Below are 19,612 nucleotides of genomic sequence, written 5' to 3'. Positions count from 1 at the left end.
TCAGACTACAGCACAGAGGAAACATTACCTTCAAGTCCCTGTGCACAATATCATGCTGGTGAATGTGATTCACACTCTCCAGTATCTGATGAATACAGTGGCTGCAAGATAAAAGGGAGAGACACACAAAGTTATGCACACGCATTTAACATCTCATCTCATCCCAGGACTATTTCCCTAACTATTGTATTTGTATTAGGGGGCATTCAAGATCTCATCCTGAATCTCTTCATCATGACCACTGGATGCTACAGCTCAGCACCGTTGCAGCTGAACAACCCCAGCCCCCTCAACAACAGGATGCCAAACATCCTTTCTGTAGCAGGACCACAAAGCCTCTTTCCTACCTCCCATCATTTCCTTCCTTCCCTTCCCATCATACTAAGCCTCTCACTTGTTCCTTCAGCCAGCAGTGCCCACCCCACACAGAACAACCACGGCATGCGAGTATCTTCAAACAGCAGCCGAAATTGTGCAAGCAAGACCAAATCACTCCAGGAAACATTCCACTGCTAGTCCCGAGCAAAGAATAAACTTTGGGAGAGCAGCAGCCTCCCCCAGCAAATTCAGGATGACGACGCCTGGGCGCCTGCCAGTTTGCAAAGCTTTCAGAGCAGCATCTCAAGCACTTTATATACACAATGTGCACACACACCCGCTTGCTGGGTGCCTTTTAAGTACAGATCCCACTTAAGGGGTTAGTAATCTGAAAAGCAGACTCATTCCGTTAAGTGCAGCGTGCTGCACTCCCCCAGCTCACAGAAAACCCTGCCTCTGCCATTCCCACTGCTGTGAACCATAGGGACAAAACCAAGATGTTATTTACACCTGTCGCATTATGATAGCACCATCCACCCTTGCGTGAGATTCCAGGTTGGAACCTTCTCTTCCACTAAACATTTACTTGACTCCCAAGGGTGCACGTGGAATGGAGTAGGGATTTTGAAAACTATGGCTGTGCAGTAAGCATGCAGATGTGAACAACTCAGAGAGGTCTATGTCCTCACTGTAGGATCTCTCAGACTCTTCATTAACTTCTACGAATCTCAGAGGAACAAATTAGTGAAGTATCTGAGGGAAATAAAAAAGGCTACAGGAAAAAAATGGGAAGAGGGTGAGGAGAGGAGGAAGAGAGGAGGTGCAGCACTGTGTATTTGCTACCCACACCCCTTTGGAGCTGGCAGTATGATCCTCAGGGTCAGAATCCATGAAAATCTCCCTGCTCCCAAAACAAAAATGTATAATTAGAACAGAGCTGAGTCTGAGCGAGAGATTTTCTGGCCAAAAATGGCAAAAGTGTGAGGTGTCCCAGGCGAGCCAAACACGGCAGATTGGCACAGACCTCGCTCCCTCGCTCTCTCAGACTGCTCTGGAATTCAGCACAGCATGGGGAGAGAAAGGGAGGAGTTTCACTCTGTCATCTTGTGGGCACTTGGAGACCTGACCAGCTGACAGTCAGAGGGCCGAGCACCCTAAGGAGGGCTCACAGAGCAACAGACAGTCCTCCTTTTCCCCTAACCTTGCCATAATTTTCATAAGCAGTGTCAGTCACTGACAGCTTTTGAACACTTCAGGGCACAGGCACTGGCAAGAGGAACAGGGGAAGGATTATGATTGATAACCTCAAAACTTCCTGACTTCAAGGCAGAGTAGCATGATTGACTGTGTATCCATCTGAGATCCTGTGCCTACAAGATCTGTACACCCCACTGAAAACATCTATGGGACTCTCAGATTTCTCTGCCAGGAGCTCCAGCAGAGCTGATGAGTTCACTGGCCTTCTCAATCACCAGATGGCTCCTGGCAGAACACGCAGGGCAGTGCCTCATTTGAAAGCCTGCAGTGCCCAGAAGACAGAGGCTGTAAGTGAGCCATGAGGAAGGGAAATAAGTGCCTGCAGACTACATTAGCAGTACCTACACCAACACCCCAGGCCATGCTCTCTTTCCTTCCCTGCACTCAGCATCATCGTCCTTAAAGTATTGCCCACCAAGCCCAACCTGCCACAGTATCCACTACTTACTTCTTACTCCTCTCTTCCCATGGCTCCCCTGATTTCTGCTTCAGCAAGCGTTAGTATGTGATGAGAACATGATTGCAGAATAAGCAGGGTGAAATGTCACCACTGGGCCACTCCCAAGCCATACAAAAGCAGAACAGGAGTGGCCTAATCCCGGCTTTGATTCCAGATGCTGCATGTCCACAGATGGATGGGTCAGACAACACCCTCAGCTACTGCTGCACATAACACCCACGCTGTACAAACAGGGACAAACACGTGCCACTTCAGGGAACTCACACGTGGGAGAGAGGGGACACATTCAGGAACAGAAGGGCATAACTCTAAATTTTTTTAACATTAAAATATTGTCATATTGTGCCTTCCATCACTGACCAGCTGACGACAGTCAGAGAGGACTTCCACAGAAAAACAGCCTCCAAAGCCCCCTCTCCTCACTGCCCTGTAAACCATTACCTAGACCCAGGCAAATCGAATGGATCTGCCCAACAGCAGCAGCACATCAATGGAAGTCCTGCTGGAAGAAGAAGGCCAAGCAGGCAGCGCTCTCACAGCTCTCCTTTATATTTGCTCAGTAAGGACACACTGTCACCACCCACCAAAAAGGCCAGGTACACAAAGCTGCTAGCAGTGGCTCTCCCAGCAAAGAGCACAGCATCTGCAAGTGGGCAAGGGCTAGAGCTGTACTGTCTGGTGACAGCAAGTTCACACTAATAGCAGAAAGAGGATTTATTTTATCCAGACAAGGGGCAAGATTGTTAGAAGAAAGCCACACGCAGATCAGCAGTCAGGAAACTCATTCCACTTGTACATGTACATGGAACATGCATGGAAGGCTCTGGAAACAGTCTTACCTGGCATCTGCTTCACTGTAGTATTCTCTAGCAACAATATCCTCAAAGAGCTCCCCACCAGTAACCCTGGAGTGTGAAAGAACAAGGGATGTTATAGAGCCCATGCCTGTGCAGTTAAAGGCTGCACAGGATGTACACAGCCACAGCCACCCGGGCCCTTTGCTACAGTCTGCATGGGAGACTGCATTACAGGGGAGCCAGGGCAGAGCTCCACACCATGGCACCAGCACTGGTATATCCACATGACTGAGCCCTTGGACTGCCTTGTCACAAGCATTGTACATGACATGTTGACACACAGGGCACGAATTGCCCACAAACCTCTGCTGAGCTTAGTTTATGTTGAGCTTGGGAAGGACAGTCCTCCTCTGTCAAACATCAAATAGTCTCCATACACAGGATAGACATTCTTTGCCATCCCACATTTACACCTGGTGCCAGGAATCTTCCTGGTCTGTCCCCACCACACAGTCAATGGTTTTTTATCAAATAGGTCAAAGGTATCTACAGGTCTCAAAAGAGAAAGGGAGAATTATACTAATGCAGGTGCTTTTTATTCCACTCTTAGTCAACCACCAACGTGCCTGCATCACTGGTGAAGCATCAGAGACAGACACTTACAGATCAAAGACGAGGTAATGGAAACCTTCTTCTGAAATGCTGTCATGGAGTCGCACTGCAAAAACATAATCAAGAATTGGAGATTTACAAAGCATGTAACAAGTACAACACTTCACAAGTCAAACTCACGCACACAACCAAGTTCTCCCTCAACCCACTCAGTCTATTAATTCCCCTTGCCTTTTATTCTGTGTGCTCCCTTAGTGACCTATTTCCTTCCGTTATCTCAAAGGAACAGATGGGTGTCCTGCACACACATTCACCCCTCGCCAGTGTCAAAACAAGCCCTGAGTATCTTTGACCTCCTGTTCATTCTTCCTCTCTAATGTTTCAGTATCCTCCTTTTGCATCTGCCAACTTTTTCCTATATGCTCGTATTTTGACATCTCCCACAATGCATTATTTCCTAAAACAAACCTTTTTCTGAGTCCTGAAACAAGCCCCGAGTCCATAAAGTGACCTCTGACCTACCTGCCTGTCAGTGCCATTGGTCTCCTTTCTGCCATTCATCTGTAAGACTCAACAATGTCCTCTTCTGTTACTTCTTTTTCCCCACTTCATACTGACTTACACTGCAAATCCTTACCCAAAATTCAGAACCAGTTTCTTGTCTCATTTTTCTGACCTGCTTGTTTCCAAAAATATATCTCATCTCATTCTGCTTCCCAAAATTTCATCCACCTTCAGCTATCCCTCCTTAATTCTGCTCCTATTACCTAAATTAACTTTCATCTTTTACAGTTCCATGTCCCAGGCCCATGATGGGCCACTATCCCCCGATATTTTGGGATCAATGAGGTTCTGTTCTCCTTTCACCATGTTCTACACAGGCAATAACTATTGTATCTATACATTCAGCACAGTGCCATTTCCTCTTGTCTGAACCAAAATCTCCATTTCTTTTACCATTCTTGGATACCTAGGCATTATTCTAACTCAAGAGGAGAAACTTCATATAGATACATAAACCTCATTTTTTGCTTTTTTCCTCTGCTGCAGAACTTCACTCTTTTCCCTGCCAATCAGTCACAAGTTAGCAATTCTCTTTGACTCAATTCCTAAACCTTCAAATCCTGACTAGAACAAGATGTCTTCTTCACACAACCATCTATAGTCTTTGCCTATTGATTCACCCAAGCAAAGCAACTACCTGAGACAAGACTGAGTCTCAGTCACTTTAACACCTTGTAATTGAGTATTGACCAAAATAGCGCCGACCATTCTCATCATTACAAGAAAAATCTCATTATCCTGCTCTGTCACTTCAATGGTACTTTTGCCTCTCTTCTCTATCTTCCATACTCTTCCACATACAATGCAGGTGATCTGCCTTAATTTTCCCAGCATCATGATTTTCTCTCTGTCAGTATCAAGAAGTGAGCTTGCACCTCTTATCAGCACATGACGTCAGCTACCATCACTGTATTGGGAACATTTTAAACTAGCACTTGGCACATATGGAACAGCTTTTGCACATGTTGTCAGTGCTCTTCTCTATTTCTCCTTGCAACTCTCCTTTGTTAAAGCACCCTTCCACATGCATGTAAACACACTCAAACCCAGCAGATAGAGTAGCACAGATGTGCAGAGACCACTGCCGGTACTCTTCCTCAGAGGATTTAATTATTTCCTCATTCTTTTTGCCTATTGATTCCCATATTTTTCTTTCCTTTACCTACAGGCCCTCTGACCTGGTCCCTGGCCATTTTCCTTTCCTTAGCATTTCTACTGCATATTTAACTGCAGGGATTTGGGAGGAGCACTCCATCCAGCAAAATACTGCAAACAAGCCAGTACAGCATTCAGCTGCAACATGCTGTTCCTAATGCATGAGAACAGACACATCACCCTGACGAACTGTGTCCTGTAAATCACTTGCTGCAAACAAAAAATTCTTCCAAGTAAGCAGCTTTAGTGGGGTTTGTAATAACTTTATTGCAACATAAATTTGTGTTCACAAGAAAACTTGCCTCCTGACCACTTGGCAGAAACCAGCAGAGGTGGCATTACAAAAATACAAGTGAGAAGAAAGGTACTTCCTAGGAGAGAAGACTTCCATTCAAGACTGGAAACAGGATGGAAAGCAGCTGAAAAAAGACACTTGGATTTCCAGGGCAGTTTTCATTGAAGTGAAGACTGCTTGAGGTGAAAGAAGGACAAAAGCACATTAACAAGAGCTGAAGCCCAGAACACAGGCACAAGTCTGCAGAGAGACCTTATGAACAGATGGACAAACTTCAAGGAAAGCTCAGTGTACTAACAAGGGCATGTTTGGTGATGCTCAGTGGTCATGAAAAAGCATTCTCCTTCCTCTGGCACCTGAATAGTCACCAAAGCACTGCCAGAAACACGAAGAGGAGAGTGGAATGAGTGATATCACAATGGAGGAGTACACCCACCAGCATGCTGAGAACAGTGGCCTTGAAAAAGACATGCAAACATGTTGGCAGGTAGAAGTGAGAAACAGTGAACGATAAACTTTGATGAAAATATTTGACCAGCAAATTACATCAGAAAATAAAACAAAAATGAGCTGTTTGGTGTATTCCTTTGTCCCAAGGAAAGCAATATTGTCAGCTACATTATTAAAAGGGAAGGAAGTAGCAATTCAGCTGGCAGAGATCAGCAGAGGCAGCAAAAAGAGCCTTCAAGGACAGTAAAACACTACTTGCATCCTTAGGTGAGGAACCATGACAGGATAACAGAGACAATTCATAAATACTGACGTTGTGCACCACCCTAGGGCTGCACAGCAAAAGAAGGCATTGAAAGCAGGACACAGGTCATTAACTTAACAAGGGAGCTAGCTCCTCACAACAGCCCACAATGATGCTGGAACAAAATCTGCCTGGGATTTTATCTGCTGAGGTAACAAAGCTCAGGGAGTAATGGCAGAATGGCAAAATCCAGAAAAGCTGTAGGAAAAATTACACTGGGCACCACCACCTTGTGCAGGAGTAATTACTGACAGCTCAGGATAGTAGGCTTTGAGTGTGGAGGAGGACAGCAATGAGGGGAGTCAGAAAGGATAAAATAAAAAAGTCTGTTGTGACTCTCAATTCTAGCCCTAACTTCATACTGATGTAAAGAAACAAAAGCAATACCCAATAGCAGAACAGAAATAAAACTTAGTGTCCTTTCACCCTAAAGTTTTGCTTACCTACCCTCCTGCAGAGCCACAAGAGCTTTCCTGACTAGCAAGGAGACTGCAATGGGCAGCTCTGAGGCCATGGTTCACTCTGCTGACATGCAAAGTTAAAACACCCTGCTTTCTACTTCAGTACTACCATCCCTAACTAAGGGATGATTAGCTTAGAAACATGGCCTGCCTTTTCCAAAACGATTCAGCTAGTCCATGAGATGGCATATATTCAGAAGTAACTGAATGATAAAAAACACGTTAAAAGTTTCTGCACCTCCTCTCCACTTTGGTGGTTCACAAATATGATCCACATTGTGTGATTCACCACATTCACCATGAAGATACACAAACATCAGAAAACATCTGATACCTTCACCATCTAGACAGTATAGAGCCCTCTCTGCTCCAAGATAACCTGTGCAAATGTCCTCCACCTGAAGGCAGAACACAGGCTCCTGAATGGCCAGTTCCAAGAGCAAAACAAGTACTGGGCTGTCCTCTGTTTCAAACATCTTCCCATGGAAAGAGGATCCCATTTCTTCCACAGGCTGCTGGTCCTGACACACCATCTAACAGCTCCTTTATTACCACAAGTTCAGCTTTAACATAGTGGTTGAGCAGAGCCCACAAAAGCTGCTTATATCTGTATAATCTGCTGACAGAGGTTACAAAAGAGTGAAAAATATAATTATATGGAGACACTGGAGTGCAAAGTACTCCCAAAACCTGATTATCCATAATAAGAAAAACAGAGAAATAAAACCAAAAGTATTTATCCACTTAAAATTTTCTTAAAAAATACTACAGTACTATTTTTTTTTATTTCTCTCATCAGGAGATGTGTCTAGCATGTGTCTAGCACAGCCAGCTAGACAAATGCACACATCACAAAAAGAGTCTCAAGTCACAGCAAGAGGGAAGTTGCACAACAGTAACAGAATGTCTTTCAAAATGACCAAACTGAAAAGAGATCAGTATTTGCCAAAGAAGCTCATCTCACTCTATTCACCAGAAGATGAGGTGGATTATTTCTGTTAGCTGATTCTGTTACCCAGAAGCAGCAATTCAAGCCGTATTTCCTTCCTAGCCAAACACTTTTAACACAGGGATTCTTACAAATGTAGGAAATTAGACCCTGCCAACACTACTCACAGCTGGAGTCACCTGATGACTTCCCATTCAAAGATCTCTGATGGATGTACTACAATGGTTAGGTTCACAAGAACAGACAGAGGGGAGTAAGAAAGAAAACAGAAGCCAGTCAGACAACAAGGCACTAAATCAATTACAGGATATGGTGAAAGACTTCACCCAAAGTTTTATTCAGGAAAAAAAAAAGGCCCTATCCACACACAAAAAAAAGAGGTTTTGTAGCGTTCACAAGAACATCTAATTTTGTAAGACTGATAAGTCTCACAGATAACCTTTGAAATAGTACCTAAAAAACCCCAGAGCACCAGTAAGCACTGCCAGAAGAAATGCTGTCCAAAGGAGCAGCATCAATTACAGATTGGTAGGTAGAAACTTCTCCAACAAAACCAGCTGCTCAGTCAGCAGAAAGTGTGCATCACTACTTGGATGATATCTCCAAGAAGCACATAAATTCTGGGAGGAATAAGCAGTGGTTCCAATACAGCATCTTGATGAAACAATATTTTCAGCAAGCCACAAAGAAAATCTAATTTTTTTTTTAAGTATCTCCTGAATCTGGTACTGCAGTGGTACTCCACCAAGGGTGAGGAGAGTCTGCTACTCAAAGCTGTCCCTCCAATTTTAAATGCACATGTAACTGCACTGTTACAGAACTGTAAGGCATCACAACACACAAGACATGACCTAGCTAAGTGCTTTAAGCATCTTTTTTTCCCTCAGTCTCCTCTCCAGTCTTATCCTATGTAAACTGATTTAATCTGTACAGAGAGTATTTCCCATAACGCTGGTCATTTGGAAAAGCAATTAACAACAGAAAAAACAGTGATACCAAATGCCTCCCTTTCCCCAAAAACTCAGATCTTCAGCACATGCTGATGCAAGTTTGACCAAGTTTTTTTTTCTGTCTTGTGTAGGAGTAAGATCTGAGGCCCTAATGCAATCCAGAGCATTTGCAAAGAGCCTGATACCATAGTGAGTGGCTCAAGGGGACGTGCTGTGGTTACTGAATCTAACAGCAGCCGTGTACCAGCAGTTCAAGCACTTTCTAAGAACATCTGCTGTGAATATTACTTTTCCCTGCCTGTTGTCTTCAGAGTCTCACTGGAAACCTTGCCTCAAGAACAGAACTTCAAGCTGCTACTTCAAAATGTTTCAAAATCTTTGTGCACTTATATTTTTTATTTTAGAAAGAAATAATACTGATAAGCTATTACATTAATGAGAGAAAATTAGGCATTTTACTGAAAAACAGCAATGCAGTAACAGTTATGCCATATGGCTTGCATTCCGTGCCTGAATAAAGTGACCCTATATAGACAGCCTCAGCTCTCTGATGCCTGAGTGTGATACAAACCAACTGAACATAAGAGGAAAATCTTCATAACAAACTAGAGCAGCCTAAAAACAAATGCAAATTGCTGCTGAGTCACGCAAAGCAAGGCTCTGTGAATGCAAAAGTTGAAGTGAATCATGAAGAAATCAGAAAAGAGCTATCAAATTTGATAAAAATCCACCTGAACTACAAGAACATAAGACATTGAAAAGCAACTGGCATCTCATCTTTAAAAGGTCGTATCTAAAAAGCTAATTGGTATTGGGATTACAAACACAGAATATGCCTCGCCTAGCTTTGACCCACATTTCCCTTTCACTCTGTCCAGTGTGCTGAATATTATTATCTTTTTACTCTTACATCAAGCACAACAGGCCAGGAGCATTTATGCCTGCCACATAAGGCCCAGGATGAACATTCCCTGTATCCCATATCCACAGGAAACAGCAGAGCAGGGCTGTACAGGGCCTTAGCCCATGGCTGGGGCAGGCAGGCTCTTGTTAACACAGGGTGATTTCTGGCAGCCTGCTGCAAGTAAAATCTTAAAGCAAAGAAGTTTCCAAAGTTGTAATAAAAAGCAAGTACAGAAGCAGAATTTCATGGACAATTCCCAATATCTTCATGCTGCAATCACTCATCTCTGCTTAGGAGAAGGTAGCATAGGCTGAAATCTGCTTGCTCCTACATATGAGTGGTCTTTGCCTGTCCTTAGGGAAAGCTTTCAAGCTACAGGTAATCTTGTCTTCTAAATCTAGGTTCACTGGTACTCCTAAGTGCCAAGCATTTTGATACTATGGGCACATAAAGGACAGTATCAGTCAACTACCTCTGCACCAACACACATTGAGTGATGCATTTATGCAATATTTACACAAATTAACTTGCCAGTGTTACAGAACCAATATAAGACAATGCAGAGGTTTATGGTTGTCTTCTGGGTCATGGTAATTGCAACACAGGAATACTTCCATGCAGCCTTAGTAGTGTAAACTCAAAAGTTCTCTGGGATTCTGGACTGAACCACGTTGTTTAAACATCAGCCACTCATTAGGAACAACCACAGCTTTACTCTTCAACAACTTCCAACCAGACATCAGACATTTGCCTGTATCATGGAGAAACAGAGGAGGTAAGAGATGCTGTAAGGGATTATTTCAAGAGACTCTGCATACCAGTAGCAGCAGAATGAAACTAGAGGGCAAAACCTACCTGATTTCCTCTTTCATTGATACTCTGCAACGTACCAGGAGGTGCTGAAACAATTACAAATACACATGTCCTGACAGACTGCAAACTGAGCACTATGGTCTGTGGCAGCACAAGTGACAAGTGAACTGATGCAGATGGCTACCACCCACAGTCTCTGCTTCCCCAGCTGCTCACCAGCCTGGGCAGCCAAGATGGGAACTGTCCCACCATCTCTCAGCCTGGCTGTGTGCCAGGACACTTCCTGCACGCTTCATATCACTCAGGATGTCTGTCCTGCGAGGAGCCACCACCAACCTGTGACTGCCTGTGAGCTGGGTGCTCAGCTCCCATCCCAGCTGTTTCTCTAATTACATTAAACACGCAGAATTTCAGCTGCAGCTGCTCAGGCTGCTTCCAAAAGGACTCGCCTTTTAATTAAAAATTTGCTATTAAAAAGCATTAAATTGTGTAATGCAAATAATCCTCTAGAAATCATCTGTCCCAGCAGCTAATGACCAGCTTTGTCAGAGCAGTACCCAGCAGCAGCAGGACTGTTAGCTAACAGGACACAGTGGAAACGTGCTCTCCTTCTCTCCTCTCCCAAATCTGACACAGAGAGGTCGTGGCATGCTGCACATACACCAGCTTGCTGTAGACTCCCCAAACACACAGCATTTCACACCAACTGCATTCCAAAGCTTTGGAAAATAGAAGAGAAGGAGGACTTGTTAGCAGTCTGCTCAGGTTCAGGCAGAACCAAGCTGCTGCAGGCTCTGCAAGGAAAGGCACAGAACAGTGGTAAGGAAGTATGAAAAGGCCCACAAGCACAGAGGTGGGTTTCCAGTCCCCCTCACCGTTGTTCTCACTGCAACCTTTTTCACTCTCCCGCCCTAAAAGATGAGGCTAAGGCAGTGCCCAGTCGGGAAATTCCCTTATGCTCAGAAACTCACAGCCTAGAAAGGAGCTGCAGGGAGAACAGTACCTTTCCTGTTAGGAAATCTGTCTTTCTGCAGACGTAAAAAGCAAAAGTAAAGAGAATAAAAAACCCACAAAGTATTTTTAAAAAACATTTCAGTGCCAAGTAAATGTTATTTTTCCTTTGATTTTATAATGTCTGTATTGAAAAGCTGAAGTTCAGCACCATGATACATAACATTTAGAATGCCCTACTTAAACATTAGATGAGCCAAAAGAGTGTATTCACAGGAATATTTCCTGCTCTCCTGATAACAGTGCAATCACGACCATCCAGAATTGTTATTAATAATTTCCTATTAGCCACACAGCAGATAAGCAGAGTACTTCTGACAATCACTAGTATTATATGAGAGCTTTTTCTAAAACCACCCAAAATAATAACAAGCCAACTTCACTGCTGTCTCAAATAAAATACGCAGAGAACACCCACTTTATTAAAATTAATAAAATACAGATAGCGGCCATGACAAATGTTAGATCTCTCATAAAAAGCTCTGCATCTTGGCATTTCTGCCATCAGGGATGAATCCAGGCAGGCAGGTGCTCTGCCTGCCATCCCCAGACCTCGCTGTGTAACCCTGATGCTCTCAGCTCGTGCCTCGTGTTGCCCAGGACAGCCACGAGCCCTTGGCACGGACGTGGGCTCAGCTCCAAAGGCCGGCAGTCGCCTGCAGGATTTCACCGGAGTGCAGCCACCCCTGCTCCAAACCCAAAGGAGGCTCCTTCATTCCTCAGTGTGGGGGGGAAGGGAGGAAGTAGGGGAATCCTCCTCTGATTTTTGCAGTACCTTTGAGTGCACAGAATCTGGCCCTCATCCCACTATTTACTTTTTTAAGGGATTGCTTGCATACAGATAAATTTCGCAGTTAAATAGATGAATAACAGAATCCAAATATGCCTCTAGTTCAGACCAGAGAGACGTACAGAATAAATATATCCCCTGGCAAGGAAAAAAATGCAATTATTACTCCATTCCCAAATTGAGATGGATTATGGAGAAACAGTTTTCTTAAAACTACAGGCAAAGCTATAGGAAAAGGTGGCAGTAAAAGAAGAAAACATGCAGTTAAATAATAGTGAAAGAATTAACTGTGAAAATCAGAATGAGAAATTAAAAGGTGGATTGCCTGGGGTTTTGGGGAGCATTCTATCTGGCAAACATGCATGGGCACTCACCTAAATCCCAGTGCAGAGACTGGAAATAACAAATGGTAACTTGCAGCTCAAAGGCTCTAACTTTCTAGCAAGAACTCACTTCAGTTGATAGTCTGTTCTGAGTGCTTGTTGGTGGTATTTTTTTCTTTTGGCAAGATAGGAGGAGAGCAGGTTAAAGGCATAAGTCCAAGAATATTATTATTATTTGACCTCTTAGGAAGCTCAGCAACTTGCTGTCCTCTCAGACAGCCCCATGACACTTGCAAGGAAAAGCTGCTCAGTAACTGAGAAAGTCCCAAAGCATAACTCCTATTACAAGGTCTCTTTTCCCCCTACTCCACCTTCCCCATACCATTCCCTCTGTACCAGAAACAGTCCCCCAGCAACAGAAATCACAGGGCAGCAAATTTAGACAGCCATGCATGGGAGCATCCCACTTGGAGACAACTGAGTATCCATAGGGCAGCAATCATGGCCAAAACACTGGAGAATGCCCAGCATTTTAACTATTCTTTGCACATCACATCCTTTCTGTCCCAATTGCAAAGGCAGTCTGGATGCCTGCAGCCAAATGAAAACAAGGAAATCTGCTGTTTACAGCAAAACACAGCCAACGGTTTTTCTCTTGTTCACTAAGGAAGCAATTCAAATCTCTTGTTAAGGAAAAAGTGATAGGAAAACATCCCAAATGGCAGCAGTGAGGAAATACTGAAGACTTTGTTATCAAGACTAGTATCTTAAAATGAGGCATGAGTGAACCTGAAGTTGTGGCTGATACCACCAAGACAACAAATCCAGTATTAGGTCTGCAGACGTGATCCATGCACCCTGTTTCCCACAAAGGTTCATTGTGAGCACTGTGGGATTCTTCAGCTAGGCTGTACACAGAAGCAGAGCATCCTTCCTTCTGTCTTTGCCCCACTTCACACTTCAACTGCAAACAGCATTTAAAGACACACAAACTGGAGCCCTTTTCTTATCCACACCCATCAAAATCACTCCCACAACTCAGAGGTACTAGGAGGACAGACCACTTGTCAAAGGAAATAAATCTCAAAAGAAATTCTTCTTATTCACAGGAGATTTCTATACCATTTTCTCCCCATTTTAAATAAGGACACATCCAAAATTGTGGTTTTATGCTGAGAAAAGCCAATGGATAGAAGTTAAAATAAGAAGAATTCAGGTGCAAGCATATTCTGGAGAAGAAGTCTGAAGTAGGAAAAACCTGAAAAAGCAATAATTCTGATAGATGCTGAGGACAGCATTTCACCACTGCTATAAATTCCCTCAAAGAAATTAACTCTGAAGCAGTTCAGCAGACGACACAAAGGCAGAAATAAGAAAAAGATTTTGGCTCTGGCTCTTGGGCTACTACCAACCTCTCTTAAAATATGTGTTTTTATTATCCTAGACCTAAGTGCAGGCAGCTCTTCACAGCAACGGGCTGCCATGAGCTGGGGCACAATGACCAACCACAAATGCTCAGTTCCAACTAGGAACAAAAGATATTAAAGAACTACTTTTGTACAGTTGGATTAAAAATACCTAAGAAAGAGGACAGATCAAGTGGTGACAAATTCAGAGAAGAGGCACATATTTAGACTGCCATAACAAAGAAAATTTAGGAGAAAGGCAACACCTAACACAGTGGACAAAATGCACACACAGAGCAGATTTCTGCTCTGTACACTGAACAAGCCAAAACCCTACCTTTGTAGGAGAATGCTAGAAAAGACTTTTCAAGACTATGACTGATGATTTTGATTGAATTTTGCATCATTATTGCTTTAGAAGTCCTATGAAGGAAAGGTCATGTTTAACAATTTTCTGAACTTCATATCTTCACTGAACAAACCTGCAGGAAGATTCTAGAGTTCCCAGGTCTCTCATTGCTTTAAACATTTGATGGGCAGCAGGAAGCTCGGGAAAAAAATTAATGTTTCACAAGACCGTGTCTGTAGTAGATGAACTACAGGACTGAAAAATCAAACTCAGATTTTCAAATTGACTAAAGCTTTCAACTAAGCAGAAGACTAAAAGAGCTGTTCCTGTAAGCAGGAGTTGATATTCAAGAATTGTAAGTTTAGCTCTGATCTTAGCAATTGCACAAGTTTCAGTGGCATAACCAGCAAAGCATCTGCAAATGAAGGGTCAGGGCTGTGAGTGCTCTTACAGAAATCTGCCTCTTTCCAGCAAAACAAGGATTAAGGGAAAAGCAGGTGTATCATTCTCTTCTTCATGTTCACAGACACATTCATGTCTAATGGGACAAGATCTATATGTAAGTGAATCACTGGAACACTAAGTTAGTCTAGAAGTGGAATTTCCCACAGAGCCATAACTCTTGCCAGCTTCCACAGGCACTTTATCTCTTTATGGACAGTGGGGTTTTAATGATGTTGTCTTCTGCCTCTTTTATACACCCATATCCTCAGTAATGGGTGCCTTTTTCTGAAAAGAACAGATCACTGACTGATCTCTGTCCAATTCTGCTGTACTTGATGACCATGGCTGGCAAATGGCTCTCTGGGCCAGAATGCAAAGTTCTCTAGAAGTTGTCAGAAGGAGAAAGAACAAACTGAAATTTAAGGAAAGAAGTCCTTCCTCTACTGAAGTCTGACCAGCTATAATGACACATTCCATATCACACATACCATAAGTTGGAAATCAGAAGAAAATTGCCTCAATTTTGTCCAGACCAAAAAACCATTATTGCAACACCAACCTTTTAGAAGGATTACTCCACTCTGATTACTTTGGCCATAGTGCGCATCTAAAGACAAGCCAAACACCCAGCTACAGAGCCAAAGCCTGTAATTAGAGCTGATATTCAATGAAGGAATGTTAAGGTAACTAAGAAAGCAGCCATTTCAAAAAAAAGCAACAGGAAATGGAAATATCACTACTGCTTTGTATCTAGAAAAATCTTTATTTTATCAGAGTAGCAGTGCATTGCAGTCCAGAATTAACTGTCCTGCAGTAAATGCACAAGACCACAAATTCAACAACAGACTTGCTTTATATCCTGTGTACAGGGAAGAGAGAAAAGCAGTCTGCCTCACGAGTTCTAACCTTCAGACTTCTGCCACAGACTCAGTACAGGCTCAGGGCCCTGTAGAAGGCAATTTGCTGTAACACAGTTTGCAATAAAGACAGTAACAACCATACTTGAAATTGGAAGCAAGTGCAAAAGCTGCAGAATTCTTCATGGTTTGTGCAGTGTTACTCACATAGCTCACAGTGAGGCAACACACCAAGTACTCACCCAGAAGAGTTCACAACATGGAATGCCAGTAACTAGGTGATTACTAAGTGCTAATACACATTTCAAGGAAAAAAACCCACTATATCAAAACAACATGTTTCCCTTCTATGACAACATAACAAGTCAAATGAACATGGAAGCAGCAGTGCATGTAGCATCTGGACTTCAGCAAGGCTTCTGACAGCATCTTACATGCTCTTTCCACAAGCAATTAAGAAAAAATGTGTATTCAAAACTAGCTGACAACAGTATGTACAACTCATTGAAAAAACACTCAAAATTTATCATTGTAACTGGAACAATGTATCAAGTGATATCTTCAAGAGTTTGACTGGAGTCCAACAGTATTCAACAATGTTATTAACTATCTACATAATTCAATACATGGCATTGTTATTAAAGACCACGTTACTGTGGGAGCTGCAATCGTTTTACACTATCAGAAGATAAATCAAAATAGTTTTGACAAATGTGGAGGGGGGAACCCACAGGCTGGATTTCTTCTTGTCTCTATTAATAAAGACAAAGGTAATATACAGTTCAATAGGGATCCTCATTTATACAAGATGGAAAAACTATTTGCTTGCCAGAAGTTGTGCAGAAAGTAGCCTGGACCAATAATGTGTCAAAAACCAAATGTGCATCAACAATATATTTCAATGAAAAGCTTCAAAGGTTGATGTATAAAACAAACATCTTTGGTGGACAGGTGAAGCAATTCTTTCCCCTCTGGACAGCACTGACCTCATTCATGTCCAGTTTTGGGCATCACATTTCTAGAAAGAAATGAAGCAACTGGAGAGAGTCCAGAGAAGGAGGGGGAAAAGGAAAAAAAAAAGAACTGGAGGTCTAGAAAACATGACATATGAGAAAAGATTGAAAGAACTGGGTTTGTTTAGTCTGAAGAAAAAGACTAAAAAGAGACATGATAACAGGCTTCAAATATGCAAAAGATTGTTACAAGAAAGAAAAACTACCCTCCACAGATACTCCAGATAGAACTAGAAACAAGCTAAGAGAAAGGCAAATTATGTTTTTAATGTTTAACTGACAGAAAAATGAAACATTTGAAAGACTGCCACCAGGGGCTGTGAAAGGATTAAAGGTTTTTAAGTACAAACATGCCTCAAACCAGCCAGGTATAAAAGATTTTCATAGGACTGCTGAATGAACCATATGACTTCTTGAGGTCTTATTCAACACATTTTGATTCTGTGTTGTAGGCATAAAAATTAATTCCCTTATTTTGATTTGTAAGCACTCACTGAGTTTATAATGATTAGTTCCTTTTCTTAAAGGAAAAACTGTTCTTTCCAGGAAGACAAGAAATCCTCTGTAGAAAATGCAAGAAAGGCCCACTGACCAAAGGCCAAACTGTCTTTTCCAAACCACAAAAGAACAGGAGACAAGCACAGCCACGCATTACAACTGTAGAATTCAACCAGGACTGTGATACATCTCTCTATCCATGCTGTTTACTTATAAGAGTAGTTTTCCTTTTGTGTATAAGATTTACCCTGTGAGGGGTTTGGAAAGAAAAGATATAAGAAATTATAAAAAGGAGAGATGATGGAAGTGAAGTTAAGGTCAAGATAAAGTGACATCACCTTCTAAACTAAGTATAGGAAGCTTTACAGGGCAAATGAAGTGCAATAATTAGAGTTTTAGTCAGTCTGAATATTGCTGAGCAATACATTTACTGGCTAATATTTCCACCAATGCAAATTACTGCAGGAGGTGGCCCCTGCTCCTCCCAAGCCACAGCTACATCACAACTACACTCAGATGAAAGAAGCTCTTTCTGATTAAAAGCTGCTGCTAAGGAACCTTGCATTGTGTGAGGTCCTGAGCTTGTGGAAATTGCTTGTTCATCACACAAGGAACAGAGCACAGATGCCAGTCCATGGGATATGCTCTAAGGCACCTTTCCTCCCCCAGGCCTGCAGAGGACAGGAGCAAACGATTACAAAGCTAACAGTCAGAAGACCAGAGATGCCCTTAAAGTATTATCTCCACTGACTGAGTTATGCAAAAGTAATACAAAGTAATACATCATAGTCTGCCCAGGAATGGATATTTAACTGTGGTTTGGTTAAAAATGGCAGTTTGGTATTTCTTAATGTTTTCTTAAATAAATTAGCTCAAATCAGATTGTAGCTAGGATCCCAGAGGCTTTATTTATTTAAAAAAGCTAAAAAGGGGATTATTAATGGTCCAAGCTTCCATGGTGCTTTGGAACTAGATAAAAATCCATCCCCCTTCTCTACATCCAGTAAATAAGATAGGTTTTTTTTATGTTGTGCCTTATTCTTCTTCCCTCTGTATTTTTAGACAAACGATTCCCTTTGCTCCAGTACTCTTTTTTTCTTTTTCCCCCTTCAATATGGGCAATTCAGTTTTGGTCTCTTGTTTTCAGAGTAAGTGGCTACTGCAATCAGAGGAGCTGAAATATTTGCCTACCCCCCCCCCCCCCTTTAACTTGGGGCACGTCTCTGAATACAGCATTTAAACTGACATGTCAGTAAAGGCCAAGGAGAACAAACAGAAGATGGATGTGGGGAAAACAAACACAACACCTCACTCCCATTGCAGAATGTCAGATGAGCAGAAAAGAGTCATGCATCACCCAAAGAGCAGGGACAGCTCTGCAGGGGTGAGCAGGTGGGAACATGGCACTCTTTGGTGAACATCTGGGTGGGGATGCTAAGGAATGGGACAGGGTTGGATGCAGAATTTGTCAGAGAGATAAACTATTGAGGTAATTTCAACAGGCAACTTTGATGAGCTGTTGTGAACATTCAGAACACATCTGTTCTCTTACAGCACGCTAGCTGAGACACTTTGCTACTCCTGTCTCACCCCCATCCCACTGAGCCCAACGAGGTTTACCAATATTTGGATGCTTTAGAAGTCGGCAAATTCGAGCTTCACGTTCCAGTTTCTGGTGATCTGAAAGAGAATAAGAAACAAGGTGTTAGGCACCATAACTCTGAATTAAGCTCTTGCTCATATTCAACACAGTAGACATCCCAAAGGCTGGGAACTGCTGGAACATGTCCATCTCCCAAAACTTCACAGGCATTTCAAGTGAGGGCTATGCAGCTGAGGCTGCACAAGGACTGCTGCTCCCATTACAGAGCCAGCACTAAACTGGTATTGCATCCTTTGATTCAAAGTGAGTAGCTGTAGAATGAAAGGCATTGCTCTTCCATCAGTTTCTCAAACATGCAAAGCCACTTCCAGTGAGACCCCTTCTGGGAGCTATCCTTTCTCCAAGGCGGGAGAGTTGGAGGAAAGGTCCCATTAGAAATAACACACATGAAATAGGAAAAAGAACTGCTTCCACTCCAAAGAAACACTGCAAAGGAAGGGCAGTGTAGGAGGGAGAAATACACAGCTCCTGCTAGTGCTCAGCCATCACATGAAGTAGGGAACTCTGCCAGCTTCAGTGAACTGTAAAGGTAACCATACTTCAGTACCCATGGACAAACTCGCTGGTGAAATGCTGATCACGCACTTAGAAATCTCCAGGCAAGAAGTTCTGCTCAAATGCTAAGTATGCTTATTCCAGCCCAAAGGCAACATCAGTTCAAGCACGACATTCATTTGGATTAAAAAAAATATCAAGGAGAGTAAAAAATGGTTTCTCTTCCCATGTGCGAGTTCAAGGAAAGCAGAAGGAGTTAGAGCAACTCTGCCTTTCTCAGCCAAGAAGCAGGGGGCTTTTTAGACATGGACACTTCTCACTACAGCAGTGGTTGACTCCTGAATTTACACTATAACAACCCCATTTTCTCCTGTGAAATGCTCACACGGGACAAGCACAGATTGACTGAAAGGCACTGAGGGAGACAAAATCTTCTAGGCAGCCCTGGAAGCTGCTAAAATCCAGACTTTTGTG

General features: G+C 42.7%; 1 protein-coding gene across 14 annotated transcripts in view; it reads right to left on the bottom strand.

Moving 5' to 3' along the window:
• The window catches only part of CAMK2G (calcium/calmodulin dependent protein kinase II gamma), a 119,309-nt gene that overhangs the window by 47,219 nt on the left and 52,478 nt on the right, over positions 1 to 19,612 (bottom strand). For all 14 annotated transcript variants that reach the window (XM_088168952.1, XM_014879910.2, XM_014879911.2 and 11 more), the window contains exons 3-6: positions 18,601 to 18,660; positions 3,496 to 3,550; positions 2,875 to 2,940; positions 29 to 101 (exon numbers count right to left, since the gene is read on the bottom strand). In XM_088168952.1, the coding sequence (XP_088025078.1) occupies positions 29 to 101; positions 2,875 to 2,940; positions 3,496 to 3,550; positions 18,601 to 18,660 (254 nt within the window). The remainder of the gene's footprint in view (positions 1 to 28; positions 102 to 2,874; positions 2,941 to 3,495; positions 3,551 to 18,600; positions 18,661 to 19,612) is intronic.

The sequence above is a fragment of the Sturnus vulgaris genome, chromosome 8 (genome assembly GCF_052056855.1).
Source record: "Sturnus vulgaris isolate bStuVul1 chromosome 8, bStuVul1.hap1, whole genome shotgun sequence".
NCBI classification, from domain to species: domain Eukaryota; kingdom Metazoa; phylum Chordata; class Aves; order Passeriformes; family Sturnidae; genus Sturnus; species Sturnus vulgaris.
This window is presented reverse-complemented; position numbering and strand designations above follow the sequence as displayed.